Source organism: Neophocaena asiaeorientalis, unplaced genomic scaffold, assembly GCF_003031525.2.
Source record: "Neophocaena asiaeorientalis asiaeorientalis breed wild unplaced genomic scaffold, Neophocaena_asiaeorientalis_V1.1 scaffold256, whole genome shotgun sequence".
Classification (NCBI taxonomy): Eukaryota; Metazoa; Chordata; class Mammalia; order Artiodactyla; family Phocoenidae; genus Neophocaena; species Neophocaena asiaeorientalis.
This window is the reverse complement of record NW_020185324.1, coordinates 1,295,326-1,314,428: the sequence shown is the minus strand read 5'-3', so window position 1 is coordinate 1,314,428 and position 19,103 is coordinate 1,295,326. Positions and strand designations below refer to the sequence as shown.

The 19,103-nt window shown below is 40.5% G+C and overlaps 1 protein-coding gene across 4 annotated transcripts in view; it reads right to left on the bottom strand.

Annotated features, from left to right (window-relative positions):
• Positions 1-19,103, bottom strand: part of DOCK8 (dedicator of cytokinesis 8) — a 223,938-nt gene that overhangs the window by 110,343 nt on the left and 94,492 nt on the right. For all 4 annotated transcript variants that reach the window (XM_024734221.1, XM_024734220.1, XM_024734223.1 and 1 more), the window contains 8 exons: positions 17,941-18,026; positions 14,109-14,175; positions 11,870-12,019; positions 8,545-8,625; positions 5,052-5,211; positions 2,802-2,932; positions 1,109-1,202; positions 222-384 (listed from right to left, as the gene is read on the bottom strand). In XM_024734221.1, the coding sequence (XP_024589989.1) occupies positions 222-384; positions 1,109-1,202; positions 2,802-2,932; positions 5,052-5,211; positions 8,545-8,625; positions 11,870-12,019; positions 14,109-14,175; positions 17,941-18,026 (932 nt within the window). The remainder of the gene's footprint in view (positions 1-221; positions 385-1,108; positions 1,203-2,801; positions 2,933-5,051; positions 5,212-8,544; positions 8,626-11,869; positions 12,020-14,108; positions 14,176-17,940; positions 18,027-19,103) is intronic.

Genomic DNA, 19,103 nt, shown 5'->3' with positions numbered 1-19,103 from the left:
CACAACAGGAGAGGTCACAATAGTGAGAGGCTCGCGTACCACAAAAAAAAGAGAGAACAAATTGATCTTAAAAAGTAATTATCTATAGTTTTGTAAACGTCATATTTCATTTTCCCCAAAACTTAGGAAGTAGCAAAATAGGTCAAAGGATGATGAAAGCATTACCCAAACAAGGCTCAAATTTTTGGTTCAATAATTTTCCAAGAGCTTTTGTTTCTTACCTGTACACAGTATGAGGGACATACACTTCTCGGATTGGAAATTCCAAAATCTCTTTGTGTGGGCGTCCCCGGTTTTCAGGAAAGGGTCTCACTGGCAGCATTTCAGGAGTCAGACAGCAACTGGTCATCTCTGGAGCCAGAGAAATCTCCAGTTTGAGCAAGCCTAAAGAAAGAAAATAGGACTTAGTAAAGACGTTATATACGAGGGAGTCAAGAAAGACTGCTGTACTATATTTCTTTTATGGAAATGAGGATAAGTTGTGTGAGTATAAGCACTTTGGAATACCCAGTTAATTTCCCATAGTTTGAGAAAAAGCATATCATGACAATTTTTGAGATTTAGTTTCTAGAACTTAAAAAGCAAGAAACTGTAAAATGAGTAAGAACACATTAGAAGATCTTTGAAGTCCCTTCCAGAACTACCACACCATAAGTATATAGTTCAGTAACTTCTCTCATTACAAGCACTAAAAATTGGTGGTTTTCAAACTAGGTTCCCTGGTACCCCAGGGGGCTGCAGAAGTGCCTCAGGGGCTGTTAAGCTGAGGATAAGGAGGGTGTGCCCTCACCTTCTACCAAAGCATTGCACTTTCACTTTTTCTCATGTTAAGAGTTCCATACAATATGATATAAGAGGCTCCTCTCTTCAAACAATTATCTGATTTTCTGAGTGAGCAATCAAATATAAAGCATGATGTTTATTTCCAGAATCAGTCCTTTAATAAAAATAGAAAACATTAACAGCTTGGCCAAAAAAACCCAGACCTTAACTCCTAATACAAAATTCTACATTTCCCTTGACAAAAAGTTGCACCGTTACATGAATAATGTGTCTAATCATAAATGGCTTTGGCACAACAAAGAGGATAAAGACAAGCCATCCACACCTGGAACTGACTTGACTCTTCTCTGTAGGGATGAAGATCTTTTGTAGTCAGCTAAAAACTTGAATAAGTCTTCATCACTAAGGCGATCTCCCTCCTGCCAAGAGAGAAGTCAGGGTTAGTGTAGATTCACCATACAATCCTGGGGTCGGGACCAAAGATTTATTTCTCAGAAGATTTTTATCTTTAAGTATTATCGTAACGTGCCTTTCATAGATACGAGGCAACAACTCTGAAATCTTTTAGTCAACCTCTTGTCAAATATTCTTCCTCTACCACTCTGACTCTCTCAGCCTCTTCAATCCTCCTGGAGATGGGGATTTTACTGCCTTCCTGAGGAAGGCTGTTTGACCATTAGTAATCCAGGCCAAAAGGTCCTCCCCCTATAACTTGAACCCACTGATACTTGTTTACTCCCTGAAACAAAACAGAAGAAAAGTTTTCTTCAAAGATTTGAAGATGGAGAAAGCAGCTTTCCATCTTTTTCCTGTCCTCATATTCTTCACATTTGTCTTGACTAAGAAGGCTAAGCACACATACTACGCTCCATGCGTGTATGTAGGACAGGCATGCTGCTGAGGGATACGTGTGCATGAGCTCTGATCCTTACAGCAGCCCAGTAAGGAAGGTAGGTAGGTAGGTAGATAGGTGTGTCCTATTCCTAAGTACAGATGAGAAAACTTTGGCTTATTTAGTCAAGGGCCTTGCTCCCCAAGGCAATACAGTTGGGAGGAGTTATTTCCCAAATAGAAACCCTTTCAGTCCCCTGCAATCTCCATCATGAGGCATGGCACACAGAACCCTTAGTATCTCTTCTGCATTTCAGTTTGTTAACATAACCCCTTGACATATCCCATGAGAACTGCTTGAGCTGCAGAAAATTTTCCAAAACAGAGTCAAAACAAGTATAAGTCAAGTTGGTTTTTTTGGTAGTAAAATACATATCACGTAAAATTTACCATCTTAACCATTTTTGAGTATACCGTTCAGTAGTGTTAAGTACATTCACTTTGTTGTGCAAACGATCTCCAGAATACTTTCAGTTTGCAAAACTGAAATTCTATACCCATGAAACAACTCCCCATTCCCCACTTCCTGCAGCCCCTAGCCACCATCATTCTACTTTCTGTCATTCCACCTTCTGTCTCTAAGAATTTGATTACGCTAGGAAATTCTTCATTCTCTAAGTAGTCTCAATGATTTCTGAGCTAATAAAGAGCACCGTCTGTAATGGTCACAACCTGTGAAGAAGTAGGCAGCTCTGGAAAGCCCGCACGTGGAAAAGGGGTGAGATGGACAACACCTAGGCCAAGAAACCCCAAGCCAAAGGGGAAATGGATATTTTAGCCAGACTGTTTTCATAGCCTAATAAATGAATTGACCATGATAGTTCAAATAGGATAGTTTGTATTAATGGGAACCAGTCCTTCTCTCAATTAAAAGGGCTAATGTTCATTTAGCACTTGTTATATCCCAGGCACTCTGAGAAGAGCTTTACACGTCTCATGTCATCGAACCCTCCCAAAAGCTACATCAAGCAAGTGCCATCATCCCTGTTTTGTAGATAATGAAACCGAGGCTTGGTGAGGTTGACTAACTTGTTCTCCTAGTCACTACATATACTCCCCCTCTGGGCTCCAGCACTCATGCCATTGTGAGGGGACAAAGCCAGACACACTGTAACATGAAGAGATACCTGCTTGAAAAAGCTGTTAATGGTCAAGGTCTTGAAGTTGGATCCAACCCCATTTTCCTCCAAGGAGAAGGCTCTTTCAGAAAGTCTTCGAGATTGGGACAAAGTTTTCCGCTCACTCACAGAGCCTTTCCCTTTAAGGAAAACAATTGTCATTCTAAAGTTTGCCTTTCTGTTTGAATATATAGCAGTTATTAACTTTACCGTATGTAAGATATGTTGAAGCGCACTAAAGGAGAACACTGAACACGGCCATTCTTGTTTTGCATGACAATTTCCCTCCCCGATCCCTGTTCTTAGACCCCCCTGGTGGAGCCCCTCATCCTCCTCTGATCATAGTGAGAGCCCAGGAGCAACCACAGTGCCCTCCCACGTGGCGATCAAGGAGCAGGAGGCCAGAACTGCAGCCAGAGCAGGGTCTGGCTAAATAATAAGCTTTATTTAGTCAACAGTGTTTAGTTTTGTTTTATTTTTATATTTACATTCCATTGGGAGAGGCATGTACTCAAATGCCCCTGCAGGCATTTGGGATTCTGGCCCGAACATGCTACGTACAGGTCAGCCTGAGTCCATCCTGGATCTGAGCTTTCTTCTGCTCTTGCTGTGTGGACCAGGCAGCAGAACTGAGTTTCTGCCTTGGCCGACCTGCCTAATGGTAATTAGAACTGAGTCACACCCAAACCTGAACCCTGATACTCTGCTTAGTTATTTCTTACCCCTTTTGAGATTTAGGTGAGGATTTTGTTACTTTTGTACTGCAAAACTCAGGGGTTCTGTAGTGAATGGTCAAATTGCATAGAACTGTAATATTTCAACCCTGTCTTTGAACATTCTCTTACCCTTAATTCTTGTCATAATGCTGAACTGGAACTTCCTGCTACCACTGAGCCACCTAAACTTGCCATGCTGCCTCAGTATAATACACTACATCTTTTGGTTGCTTCTTAAAAATCAGCCTCTGTAGTCAGGTTAATTTCTCCTTGACCCAGAGATGACTGAGGACCCAGCAAGCTCTATGCCTTAACTACCTAGTTTATGTGTCCTTTAAGCTCTATGCAGAACTCTTTCAAATAAGGCTACCTGGGTCTACATAGAAATTAGCATTAAAAAAAAAAACCCCACACACATATTGTGGTGTGAATGTTGGGATGCACTAAAATGAGATTTTTTTCTTTTTTTGCAGTACGCGGGCCTCTCACTGTTGCAGCCTTTCCCATTGCGGAGCACAGGCTCCGGACGCGCAGGCTCAGCGGCCATGGCTCACGGGCCCAGCCGCTCCGCGGCACGTGGGATCTTCCCAGACCGGAGCACGAACCCGTGTCCCCTGCATCGGCAGGCGGACTCTCAACCACTGCGCCACCAGGGAAGCCCTGAGATTTGTTTTTGATAAATCAGCAATAACCCGGGAGTTCTGACTGGTAATTATGCATCAATAACTCCAGGATAGCAGCAGCAATAACAAAATACCTTTTCCTCCACTCCTCTGGTAAAGGCAACATTTCAGAAGTGGCAGAGCTAAGGAATGCATGAGAAACTTCCCAAGAAATGTGACTGGAGACATAAATATTTGCTGGATACTAAGACATTTTAAAAAACAGAAACTCTGCCACAGGTGAGGGGTGATATTCTTGCAAACTCTGTAACCCTCTTGGATAGTTCCATACCCAAATTGTTGAGGGAATTAATAACTCAGATCAAGGGTTAGGTAATGAAAACGAGAAATATGCTAAATAAATCAGAACAGTAACTAAATATTCTTTTGGCATCCACTTTTTTCATTTGCCCTTGGCAAAATAAACTTTAAGGAACTGGAAATTTTGCTAGAAACCAGAGTTTTTCATTTTGAAGCCCTTGCTTTTCTTATATTTAGGAGCCAACCATGGTGTCTTTGTTGAACACACTACAAACTATATTATTGTATTATTATATCTTCTTGTTATTTTCAAGAATTTTACTTTTAAGAAGAGATGGCCACTAAAAATTAACTCTTTAAAGTGTCAAACTGTACAGAAAATTCCAACCAAAAATCTTACTATATTTAAACTCCACAAAGTTCATTGTAATTGTCTTGGGGATTGCTGTCCATTCAAGCATTTGTATTCCAGTCTTAATCATGTTTCATTCTATTCACCTCCTTCTTCCTGCCCACTCCCCCCACCTTACTGCACCCCCAATCCCCCACCAATCAGTAGCTAACCTCAGAATTGGTACATTGGGGAGCCCTTCCCTTCACACCACAGTTGAAAAGCTTACCAACCGTGGACTCCACATCAGTTACCTCCCTGTCGAGGGTAGAGACATTGAAGAAACTTGCTAAGCTTATGGGAGCCCAGGCAAAGGGCATCCGGTATTTCCCCAAACGTTGGCAGAAGGATTCAGCTTGAAGTTTTAGTTTTTCAATCTTTTCTTTACTCTAGAGGAAAATGGAAAGAGACAGCAGAAACAAACAATATGGCACAACATCATTCTCAATGGTGAAAAACTGAAAGCATTTCCTCTAAGATCAGGAACAAGACAAGGGTGGCCATTCTCACCACTATTATTCAAGAGAGTTTTGGAAGTTTTAGCCATGGCAATCAGAGAAGAAAAAGAAATAAAAGGAATCCAAAGCAGAAAAGAAGAAGTAAAACTGTCACTGTTTGCAGACGACATGATTCTATACTTAGAAAATCCTGAAGATGCCACCAGAAAACTACTAGACCTAATCAATGAATCTGGTAAAGTAGCAGGATACAAAATTAATGCACGGAAATCTCTTGCATTCCTATACACTAACAACAAAAAATCAGAAACAGAGATTAAGGAACCACTCCCATTTACCACTGCAACAAACAGAATAAACCTACCTAAGTAGGCAAAAGACCTGTGCAGAAAACTATAAGACACTGATGAAAGAAATCAGATACAAACAGATGGAGAGGTATACCATGTTCTTGGATTGGAAGAATCAACATTGTGAAAATGACTACACTGCCCAAAGCAATCTACAGATTCAATGCAATCCCTATCAAATTACCAATGGCATATTTCACAGAACTAGAACAAAAAAGTTTACAATTTGTATGGAAACACAAAAGACCCCGAATAGCCAAAGCAATCTTGAGAAAGAAAGACAGAGTTGGAGGAATCAGTCTCCCTGACTTCAGACTATACTACAAAGCTACAGTAATTAAGACACTGTTGTACTGGCACAAAAACAGAAATATAGATCAATGGAACATGATAGAAAGCCTAGAGATAAACCCACGCACATAAAGTCACCTTATCTTTGACAAGGAGGCAAGAATATACAGTGGAGAAAAGACAGCCTCTTCAATAAGTGGTGCTGGGAAAACTGGACAGCTACATGTAAAAGAATGAAATTAGAACATTTCCTAACACCATACACAAAAATAAACTCCAAGTGGATTAAAGACCTAAATGTAAGGCCAGACACTATAAAACTCTTAGAGGAAAACATAGGCAGAACACTCTATGACATAAATCACAGCAAGATCCTTTTTGACCCACCTCCTAGAGTAATGGAAATAAAATCAAAAATAAACAAATGGGACCTAATGAAACTTAAAAGCTTTTGCAGAGCAAAGGAAACCATAAACAAGACGAAGAAACAACCCTCAGAATGGGAGAAAAGATTTGCAAACGAAGCAATTGACAAAGGATTAATCTCCAAAATTTACAAGCAGCTCATGCAGCTCAATAACAAAAAAATGACTCAGTCAAAAAATGGGCTTAAGACCTAAACAGACATTTCTCCAAAGAAGACATACAGATTTCCAACAAACACATGAAAAGATGCTCAACATCACTATTCATTAGAGAAACGCAAATCAAAACCACAATGAAATATCACCTCACACCAGTCAGAATGGCCCTCATCAACAAATCTACAAACAATAAATGCTGGAGAGGGTGTGGAGAAAAGGGAACCCTCCTGCACTGTTAGTGGGAATGAAAATTGATAGAACCACTATGGAGAACAGTATGGAGGTTACTTAAAAAACTAAAAACAGAGCTACCATATGACCCAACTACTGGGCATATACCCTGAGAGAACCATAATTCAAAAAGATACATGTACCACAATGTTCATTGCAGCACTATTTACAATAGCCAGGACATGGAACCAACCTAAATGTCCATCAACAGATGAATGGATAAAGAAGATGTGGCACATATATTCAATGGAATATTACTTAGCTGTAAAAAGGAACGAAATTGACTTATTTGTAATGAGGTGGATGGACCTAGAGTGTGTCATACAGAGTGAAGTAAGTCAGAAAGAGAAAAACAAATACTGTATGCTCACGTACAAATATGGAATCTAAGAAAACAGTACTGATGAACCCAGTGGTAGGGCAAGAATAAAGACACAGATGTAGAGAATGGACTTGAGGACATAGGGGGATAGGGGAAGCTGGGACAAAGTGACAGAGTAGCACTTACATATATACACTACCAAATGTAAAATGGATGGCTAGTGGGAAGCTGCTCGTAGCACAGGGATATCAGCTCAATGCTTTGTGACGACCTAGAGGGGTGGGATAGGGAGGATGGGAGGAGATATGGGGATATATGTATACATATAGCTGATTCATTTCGTTGTACAGTAGAAACTAGTACAACATTTTAAAGCAATTATACTCCAATAAAGATATTAAAAAAAAACCCAATATGGCACCAGCACCAAGTCAACTGCCTCTGCCATGGATATGACAACCATCTCCAAAATCCCTACTCTACTGATTAAAAAGAGGGAATAGGCAGAAAAACAACACATCTCAGGCCAGAAGTCCAACTGATAAGGAAGTACAGAATAGAAAAGGAGGAATTTAAAGAATTAAAGAAAGCCTACATTCAATTATTAAATATACCTTCAGCTAAACAAACAAACAAACAAGCAAACAAAAAACCCAAAAGTATTGGGGCTTGTTATACTACCTAACCAACAAGTACCTCTTTTAGGTGCTAGCTACACTGGATTCACAAGAGAGAATCTTGGGATGAAAAGTTTTGTACATCATCTATTAAGCTCTTAAGAGAGTTTGTTTTCCATAGTTGTCTTGGAAGATTCCAGAAAGATCTATAAGGGTTCCTAACAACCTCCCTATTAGGTTGACAACACTTCCAAAGTAATCATTCTAAGTTCAGGATAAAAGGTATATTAAAAAAAGCAAGTTATCTTGAGTTCAATAAATCTTACTTGAAGTTTATGAGTCTGCAGTAGGATGCTGTTGGGCAAGTCTTATTCCAAAAAGGCCGTGTTTTAAAAATTATGTTGGAAACTTTTGCAAATGGGTGCTTAGAAGAGACGTCCTTTTCATGGCTCAGTACCTATGTTGTACTAATAAATTTACGATGTACAGCAGTCTCAGCTAATGTCCAAATATCCAAATCAGAAAGCTAGGGGAGCTGTGGCACTGTTCGGTTTCATGGGGTGTCTGTGGCCCTCCCAACCGAGTCCGGGCCTCAGAACCAAGAAAACAGGACGCGTTTTTGCCCTAGTCAAGTTTTGTAATTAGACATTGGTGTGTACATCATCGTTTGCTGAGTTTAATAGTTTATTTCTTTAAAAAGTTGTCATCAGTGAAGTTTCCCTTCCTTATTTTGTTTGAATATAATTTACTAGTGCTTCATATGGGGACACATTATGGACTAAACTCCATTAACTATTTTATGGGAGACTTCTGAAAAATACCTGCTTATTCTAAAATGTTACCATTTAGCAATACTCAAAATAACATACCTTTCCACCATCACTTTCTTTGATAACCATGTAGGGTTCTGCACAGTCTCCAATCTCTCCCTGCTGAAGGACTTTTTCAATCTACCAACAAAAATAATATTAAAACAAAGCATGTGAATTACATTTGTATAATGGAATCTATGCAACCATCAAAATAGTGTCTTATGACAATATTTGATGACATCAGATATCCATAATATATGTTTTTTGATTAAAAAAATTAGTACGAAGAGTATCACACAGTTTTGTAAAAAAAAATCATAAAGGCATATTAAAAGGATGATAGATATACAGTAAATGTTAATAGTAGTTATCTTTGTATGGTGGGATTATGTACTGTCTTTATTTTCTTCCTATTGCTTACGTGTATTTTCTGTTTTTAAACAATAAACATGTATTATGCCTACAATAAAAAATACAATAAAAGTTATTTTTTAATACAAAACCCACGAGATATATGTAGGATGTTAATAGCTCATTTTGTTTATTATTGCTTACAATGTAAAAAAAGAGATATGACCTCTGTGAAAGTCAGGTTGGGGACTAAAATCTTCCACAAAATGAATAAATGAACAGAATAAATTATCTGTAATTGTCTCCCTTGTATTTCCTATTAGGGCTGCTTTTCTGGATTTAACAGACTTGGAAAGGAACTTGAAAGCAGTAGGATGGTACAGCTTTTCACTTTGCTAACTGGCTGGTAATATGAATTACTACTGTCAAGCATCGTCTTCCATCTTGCTGCAAGTGAAGGACCTGGCTGGCCATAAATCTAGGCACCATGTTTAAGAGAAAAACAGCAGAAATTTAAAATTGTCTAACCCTCTGCTCAAAGAAAATTTAATTTAACTTATATGTGGAAGAGAAAAACAAATGGATTTAGTCCCATTAGTCTGTGTTAGTAGTTGAGATAATCCTTGAAGAAGAAGTTTGGGTCAACATATCCTAAAAGGCACACATTCTTAACAGGCACTATCAATTAGGCACCAAGTATTTAAATCAGAAATACCCAAGTGATGGAGGGTGATTCATGGAGTTTCAAAGGAAATGGCATGGGGCTGCTCAATGAACATCTGTCTCAAGGAGACTGCAAGCATTAAGTCTCTCGTCTCACAGAGGAACTTAAAAACCCCTTCCCACTGCCATAGCCTGAAGAGGAGGCTGATCCTCCTGAGAGATGCACCAGGTTGAGGCCATGGACACATAACACGCGAGGTAGAGACTAACCCATTTTCCTGTTAGTCAGCGATCATTCACCTACTCATTTGTTCAGAAAACATTTGTTGAGTCCTTTCTGTAGGGTAACTGTTGGGGAGACAAGGTGGTGAACATGATAGGCCTGGTCCCTATCCTCCTGAAATTGATGGTCGGGAGTTTATACAGCAAATTGGAAAGAAGCTAATTTTTCCATGAGGTCAGTGGACAGAAAGGTGGCCTTTAAAATGAACTTTGAACCGAGATAAAGAACCTTCTCATTAGAATCCGGAAGTGAAGAATGGGAATGCCATGACTTTGCATCTAGAGCATGGAACCCACAGGAGAGGGATCTCCAGAATTTGGAAGGAGGATCCAGATTCGACCAGATCAGCAGATACGATTCCCTTCACTGAGTTGGACAAGGCTAACTTCAGGTACTTTGCGAGAAGGAGCTGCCAGCTGCTATGAGAGCCTATTATGTGGTCCTTCAGCATTGATACGTAAAAGAAACGCCTGAGTCCTCGTAACCATGGCAGGCAGGGGAAAGGGGCATATCAGAATTGCCTGGGAATTTCTTTAAGGTAAAGAGGCTACCCTCAGCCCTATTTAGAGGGAAAGAAGCAACAACTGTGGCATTACAATAAAGAAAAACAAATCAGAAGCAAACCAGGGACTGTCTTACTGAGTAGATTTAAATTTCTTAAGTCTATCCAGACAATTTAGAGAATGTTTATCACTGCCAAATGAATGCATTTATACATCTGAAAATTTTGGAATATACTTAGTAATAGTCACCCGTAGGTAACCACTGATATTTAGCAGACTACCATGGGTTACCCAAAATAAAGTCATCTGCTGAGAACTGGAATTGGAAATAAAATTTGGATCTATGGAACTGGTATTGGCTTCTTTGATTTCCCAGGCTGGAGTGAATTTTAAAAGTAACTGCAAGCTGCTACAGTTTGCTAGAGTGGACTTTAAGCTAATTTTCCTCTATGTCTAAGTAATACTGCAATGAAAAGGACACACATTAAGTGTGACAACAAGAGATGTGTCTTTTTAGCAATAGGATTTTAACTCTGTTTTCCAGAAACTTCAATAAGTTCCCTTCAAGCTATAATGGCCTTTCAGAAATTTTGTAAAACGGTGTAAAAGGAGCTAGAATGGAAGGACATCTGCCTCTTGTTAAGTGACCTCCACATCACCTGAAGTTTTTGGAACCTGTATGCTACTATCATGGGATCGTGGGGGAATCAATGAGATTATGGACATAAAACACTGTGCTAACTAGAAAATGTCCCAATCCTAGAATGCTGGGTGTACATGAAATTAAAACAACAGGACTTTTTTTTAATTTGAGGGTAAAGAGTCAATGAGACTAATTACTTGGCTTAAAGTAGATAAAATACTCAATGTTTGCTGTTAACTTCTAACCAGCCATTTTGGTGTGTAGAGGAAGTCTCTGGTTTTCTTACATCAGCAAAGAGTACAATCTAGAATGAAAGGTCTTTCCACTTAGAACTGCCCACAGATTTTGACTCTCACTAGACATACTCAGTCTGTGAGATGGTGATGAAAAGGGAGAGTGAAGCTTGGACACTATAACCCACACCTCAAACTGTCAGAGCCTGTATTTTCGGACATTTAACTCTGGGTCTTTAGAAAAATGTGAACATGATTAGGAGACCCTATCTGAGATTTTTCTCCACAGCAGCATCCCAGAGCTGGATAGCTGAGGGTGTTTTCCTTGTTAGAAGGAAGGGTGTCTATACATGCCAGACTTTATTCTGTAATCACAACTACTCATTGAGGGAGGTGTTATTATCTCCACTTTACAGATGAAGAAACTAAGTCTCAGAAAGGTTAGGTAATTGCCGAAAGTCATATAGCTACTAAGTTGCAAAGCCAGGACTCAAACCTAGGACCGTTTGACTCCAAAACCCATAGTCATTCTAGTACCCAACACAATTTGCTCATAAAGGAAAAGGAGTAAAGTTGAGAGGGAAACAAAGCGAATCTCACAGAGGACATGTAATATTTTCTGATACCTCTTTCACTCTAAACATGCACTGGGAGTAATGCAACAATGAGAACATCAGACTGTGCCAATCAGATTGTGTTGAACTACCTTGACTACTAGGTAGATGTCTGAGGATGGATAGGTGACTGAGAATACCGCAGATCTTGCCTGACTGGACGTGGCAACAGAGGGCGTGTGAGCACGCAGAAATCCTTTGAATTGGTCAGAGTTCAGGTCACAGTGAAAATTTTCTGAGATCTGTAAATGAGTGGCAAAATGAAAAATGAGTTATAACTATTGTTCTCATGGTCTAAACATGTTAAAAAAAAAAAGTGGAAAAGAAAAACCCACCAGGTTTCACCAAACAAATAAGTATAACCGTAGACATGTTTTATGACTAGCGGCTGCTGGAAAATCTGATACGTATTTTGTCACAGTCTCTAGGTATTTCTGAGTCATTTGAGAGATGTTCTTTGAAACATTAAAATTTGTATTAACCCACCAGTATCTCCTGAATTTCAGTGATGTGCTAGGTACTGCATTGAAGAAAAGCAAGGCATTACTTTGGCTCTCAATTAGTTTACAATTGAGAATGAGGGAAAAGGCAAATGCATACTAACTACGGTAAGAGCAAAATATAAGTGACCACACTCATACAAAAAAGCGCTGTGGAAGTTCTCGAGGGTGAGAGGTCACATCCAGTTGGGGGGATGGGGAATGCTTTCCATGGGGGAGGCATGTGAGATGGACAGGCCTTGGAAGAAGGTTCCGCCAAGCAGAGCTGGAGGGGGACTGTGTACCAGGGAGAGTGCAGCACAGATATCTCAGAGGCTGGAACACAGGGAGTGACTTTAGTTCACATCAAGGAGCCTGGCTTGACTCTGCCTAGGCTCTCGAGGGAAAGAAAGCAGATGAGAGCCATCCTGAAGAAAGCCGGGCATGGAAGCTGAGGAGTTTGTTTTCGATGCTGCAGGTAGTGAGGATCCATTACAGATTTCGAGCAACAGCATGTCACGACGAATGCTCCCGAGCTCAGCGGTGCGGTGTTACTTAGGAACCATGTAGAGCTGGGTTTCCCCTCCACCACTAATAGATTTACAGCCAAGAAGTGGCTCCCGGGCAGAGACTACATTTACCAGCCTCCCCTGCAGAGTTAGGAGTGAGCACGTGACTAGATTCTTTCCAGTGAATCGTGAGCACAAGTGACGATGTGTCTAACTTCCGGGCTCCAACACCACCCCACACCCCCACCATCTTTTCCCCTTTTTCCGGGGGCCGTAGTGGCAGTGACAAGAGTGACTGGGAGGGCACATACTGAAGATGTACGGAGGAGACACTGCCACTTGGGTTCCCGAATGCCTGAGTGGAGGAGATCACTGTTGACCCTGCACCTCCCTACTCTGGACAAAGAGACAAAGGCAGAAAATTCTCCTTCTTCTAGCCAAGGGTTCTCCATACGTGGTCCCCTGACCAGCAGCTTCAGCATCACCTGGGGACCTGTTCAAAATGCAAATTCTTAGGCCCCATCCAGATTTACTGAATCAGAAACTCTGGGGGTGGGCCCACCATCTCTTTTAACAAGCCCTCCGGGTGATTCTGCCTGTGCAAATCTGAGCTTTAAACCACTGTAAACCATTTAAACCACTTAAACCATTAAACCATTCAGCTTTAAACCACTGAATGTGTGTGGGGGAGGTCTCCTTGTTTTAGCAGTTTACCTACCCTGACCAATACAAATCTTAGTGATTATTAATATTTATTCAAAATATACACACTTCCTTAGCTACTGGATGGTTATGGGTAGAGGGGCAGAAACGTCTCCTCTGGTTTTGCTATTTGTGCCCTCCTCTGGGAGTTACAAAACGACAAAACATTAAGACATTCATGGAGAAATCTTTTCAATTAAAAGCACAATATACTTGGTGAGGTCTCTACCTGATGGCAAATTTAGACTTTCATTGCACGAGATGCCTTCCATTCATGATAAGCCTGTCTCACAATGCAAAAAATCCCCAAACTGAGGAAACATTACATGCACTGGGCTTGTTATAGCCATGTTTACATTGCTTTGTTTTATGTGTAACCCCATATGTCACTATTTCACTTCTCTATCTCAGCCAGGCTACCACCTCCAGCCGACTTTCTCGTAAAGGTTCTTCAAAGAACATAAATTCCCAGGTCACTTCTTTAAAAACTGCAAAGGCAACAGAACTGGACATATCAAAGGTCATTTGCTTTCAAATCTGATGTGGTTTTCCTACATAGAAGTGAGACTTAAAAACATGAACCCCAAGACAACGAACAACATGCAATGTCCTCAGGGTTGGGCTATTTTTTGCTCTCTTACCTTTTTCCTTTCTTTAACATCATAGAGGGCAATGCTGGCAAACAGAGGCTCAATTTCAATCTCAAACCTGTCAGAGAAAGAGAGAAAAACATATAGTTTCAACTTAGATAATTCTGAATTTTCTGAAAGTGCCTGGATATATAATCTGGTTAAAAATGTAAGTTGTTTTCAGAAGTATTTGGGTAGCTCTATGCATGTGAGAATCACACTGGAATGTTAATGGAGAAATATGGGAGGTTCATGGAAAATTCCTAATCATTTGAGATCATGGTGGATGGTACGTTCTCCCCAAAAGTGCTTGCTGGTGTCACTGCAATAGAGAGCGGGTGGAACAGACCCTTGGTCTGATCCAGTATGGCACTTCTTACCATTGTAGCTGCTGTGTTTTCAGAGGATTGAGTCTCTGCCTTAGCTAAAGGTCTTGTTTACAGTTTACAGATTACTGCTAGACTAGAAAACTCTATTATTCAATTTTAAGGGCTGGGGCTTTTCAGCTAGTACAAAAAAAAAGTTCAGTTGCTTTTCTTTAGGTTAGGTTATGATGTGTGTGAATATCTGGCCCTTCCTAACTCCACTGCCAGGGTAGCTGCTGACCTGAGGTGAAGGGAGGGGATTGAGCACTGCTGATAAACACTGAGGTGTGTGGATCCAATGAGAGCTGGAAATACGGCCCTAATTGCCAATTCCCCCAGAAATGGTGGGTTTGAAGAGAGGGCATCCCCAAAGCATAATCCTGCCATACGTTATAGGATGCACATGGAGCAGAGATGTTCACCTTCCAAATTTCTCAGGTTAACAATCCATGATACTGCCAGCTAAGAGCCCTAGTAATCAGGCCCTGGATCACCGTTACTGCAGAAGTCAGGTAACTTAGGTCAAATTTTGTCTCAAGGCCTATGTGAGAGGATGGCCTTATCATTGGATAGCTTTGTCTAAAAAGAGGACTTTTGAAGAAGAATATTTGGGCAGAGGTAACCACAGACAAGAGTGAGTCGGTCAAATGGCACTTTTGGAAATGAGGCAGTAAGGCATGATGGCAAAGGAGGGCACTGAGTCAGACAGACCTGGGCTCTGTTCCCTCTCCCGCTGCCTGCTAACTCTGGGATCTTAATCAGGTTACTTACTTCTCCCAGTTGCATTTATTTATCTGTAACGTGAGGAAAGGACACCTGCTCTTCCCATTTCCTATGACTGTTGTAAGCATTGTGAAAGATAATGTGTGTGAATATGCTTTATAAACAATGTCAAGAACACCATGATCCACAGTAGCCAAAAGGTGGAAGCAAACTCAGGTGTCCATCAAGGGATGAATGGATCAATAGAATGTGGTATATGCATACAATGGCATATTAGTCAGTCTTGAAAAGAAAGGAAATTCTGACACATCCTACCATATGGAAAAATGTTGAAGACACTGTATAAGTGAAATAAACCAGTCACAAAAGGACACGCATTACATAATTCCACTTTTATGAGGGAATGGTGGGAGAAAGAAATGGGAATTATTGTTTAGTGGGTACAAAATTCCAATTTGGGAAGGTGAAAAGAGTTCTGGAGATGGATGGTGGTGATAGTTGTACAACAGTGTGAATGTACTTAATGCCACTGAAACACCACTCAAAATGGTTGTGATGGCAAATTTTACATTATGCCTATTTCACCACAAATAAAATTTAACATTATCATTAAATTTTTACTGTTCATATTTAAACATTCTAGGTTTACCTATAAGAACTTGCTTTCTTTTATCCAGTTTATTTAAAGTAGTGAAAGACAGGATGATCTCCTTGGTTCATCTCCCCTATTGCAGGCATATGTGGGTATGAATACTATTTAAGATACTGGTGGAGTAGGTCAAGTATACGTTGAGCAAACACTGCGATTCTACTTAATTTCTGCTTTGGCAGTTTGGGGGAAAAATAACTAGAAACTACACTTCACAATTTTCATCAAGAGAAATCCAAGTGACTCAATTTGTTTTTTTAATAATATTACATGACTATCTTAGTGACCATGTGTTCCCACCTGTGAGAAGAGCTACCATTTATTTATGGAAAACATCTAGGAGACTTAGTGTCATGCATCACAGGGAAGAATTCCTCCAATCCCAAAGGGCATAGTTGCTGTATCGGATGAGCTTCCTGTGGTGGGTGGGTGAGTGCCTCAGACAATAGGGTGGATTTCCTGAACAATGAATGCAGAGGGGGACCGATCAGCCACTTCCACTCAGTCCTCCTGCTGAAGGGCTAGGAGGTTCCCCCTTCCGGGTCAGCTCGCAAGGGCTAGAGTTTGCCTTTCTGTACCCGTTGCTTGATACAGAGCTCACTTATTGGCCGCTCATCTCCGTGTACAAGACAAAACGTCCGAACTCCTCCCCCCATCCTACTGGTAAAACTGGCTTAAGGAGGGTGTTACAACATCAAGAGATCTCCACACCTGTGTAAGCAGTCATGCTGGCTTGTGCTCTGAGCAGAGAATTCGGGAAGCTCCGCAACAGAATCAGAAATTTATGGCACACAGGAACTTTGAGATCTGGTCTCACTACTTCATTTACAAGAACTCAAAATCCCAGAGAAGTCCCCAGGGCTGAAACATAGTCTTGAATCCAGAATCCAAAGGCTCTAATTGCAAACCAGGTGCTGCCTAAGGGGTCCATGAATTGACGTCAAGAGATGGATGACCTTCCTAATAGGGTATGAAAAAATGTTATGCTTATGAACTTTTGCCTTGGTAGAGCATTCACAACTTAATATCTTCAAAAGAGCCTATGAAGAAGTGGAAGAACTGATTCTCTAAAGCAGCAGTCTGCAAAGAGGAGAGGGAGGCAGGCAAGCACTCCAGGGGGTAGGCAAGACAATCCACTGAAATGCAGGAAGAAAATACTATCATTTATTTTTATTTATTGAGTTCATCCTTCAAAATGCCTCATTTATGTATGTTTTATAATATATATAATATTTATACACACGTGCAGAGGATGTGTGACTTCTAAATACAATCAAAAAATATGGAAACAATTGCTTTAAAGCAAATGCGGCCCATGAGATGAATCCAGATTTCAGACATGTTCTTTTTGAAATGTGTGGTACTTAAGAATGAGAAAATATTTAAGAAGTCAGGAAATTATGCAGAAAAATCTGGATTTCTAGCTTCTCTTTAAAAAAAAATCAGACAATTGACCAAAATGGGCTTGTTTACTTGGATGGCAAGAATTGGCCCTAGCTAGTAGTGGGTGCCCCGTTGAGATAGTTTGCTGCAGTCCCCACTACTCTATATTGTCCACTGGCACTGAGACTGAATTTTAGTTGCATTTTTCCTTGTGCTTTAACAGTGGTGTGCTGGTAAATGTTTAACAAACAAGCCTCTAAAAAAAAAAAAAGGCTCTAATTTGTAGCATTTTCTGAGTTCAGTGTTGTAAATATTTCCACCATTTCACCATGGCCAATTTCAAGCTACCAACGTGACTTCACTGAATAAAGAGTTGGGAAGAGAAGTATGCAATCAGCTCTCAGGAGTTAGAGCGGACTCCAGCACGCCAGTGGCTTTTACTGTTATTTTTCTTAATGTAGGCCACTTCACTCAATTAATTACCTACGTGCCTAACCTTAGTGTTTTGCCTTCCCTGTCATAGAAGAATGACTGTCAAAGGCTTGGCAGGATTAGAATCTGGGACTAGCTGACTCCAAACTCTGCTCTTTCTACTACCTCACAGGGCACTGTTAAAAGTGTGTCGGGGGTCCTCCCCGATTCAAGCTCTGAGGGTAAAGACACAGTCTGTATTTGAAAGGCAAGAGAGACCTCAATGTAGTGATTAGTGTCTGCTCATACTTACTTCAGGGTCAGCAACTTGACCAATATTCTGTTGCCCAGATGTTCCTTAGGACAGTCTGGTACCGGACGTATTTCCACAGCATCCTCCTATTGTTAATCACATTGTAAAAGAAATCAGTAGTGAATTCCCATGAAGAGTTCCAGTTGAAGTTAACTCGGGGAAGGGAAGGCTGCTAGCCACCATGCAAGACAGCTTGCATTTGCTTTATTTCTAATTGCAGAATAACACATTGACTTTTACAAGACAGTTTATTATCCAACCCCTATGCTTCAACGTCAGCATTTACAGCAAGCATTTTCTCCTTTCAGAAAGCCAAGCATTTAAGACAAAGAGACCGAGGGAGGAAGGAAGGAAATGTGAATATGGATATGGCTTAGTAACATCCACCAGATGGCAATGCAAAATCTTATACCTATTGTTGACTTTTTTTTTTGGCCGGTTCTAAGGACACAGAATATTTCTCCTGCCAAAGGCTTTACTAGTAAATATGTGAGTTTCAGATTTGAGATCTGAGTCAGAACAGTTCACCTGAGGCTATAAACCATTAAAACTATAATACAGTGTCTTTCTCGGTTTACTGTTTTCTTAAACAGATGACAGAGATTTGGGGTTGAATTGGTAGGTTCTCAATAGACATGCCCAGCTAGAACTTGCTAAAGTTCTAAGTATAGAGAAGCTTAGTAATGACAAATTTAAGAGATACGTCTGTCTATTTTACTACATAGGGACCAAGGGACTTAAAGGGAAGTATCAAGTTCCTGTTGTAACTTTTAACATTCAAATGTGAACTATCACAGTATCTTAAGTATAGTCATGCATGCAAAGATCAACAGTGCCAGTTTCCCTGAGAACTTTAATCCTTGCTCTTGTAGTAAGCTATGCAAACTCTGATGAGTGGTCTGCAGCTCACAAGCGTGCAACGAATAGAGCCATGTCTAATTGTATTTTCCTGGGCTATAAATGATATCCCAAATACCCCACAGCAACCAGAAGAATTTTTAAATTCTGTTCTGATGCCTACACTGAGCTGAAGTCTCTCAGAGCAAGCTGGAATTTTCAGGGTGATCAGAACAGACACATCTGAAAGGGAAGGGGCCCCTTACTGGAAAACAACCTCACCGTAAAGACACTCGTGGGTTTCCAAGACTGCCTTTGGTCTGGAT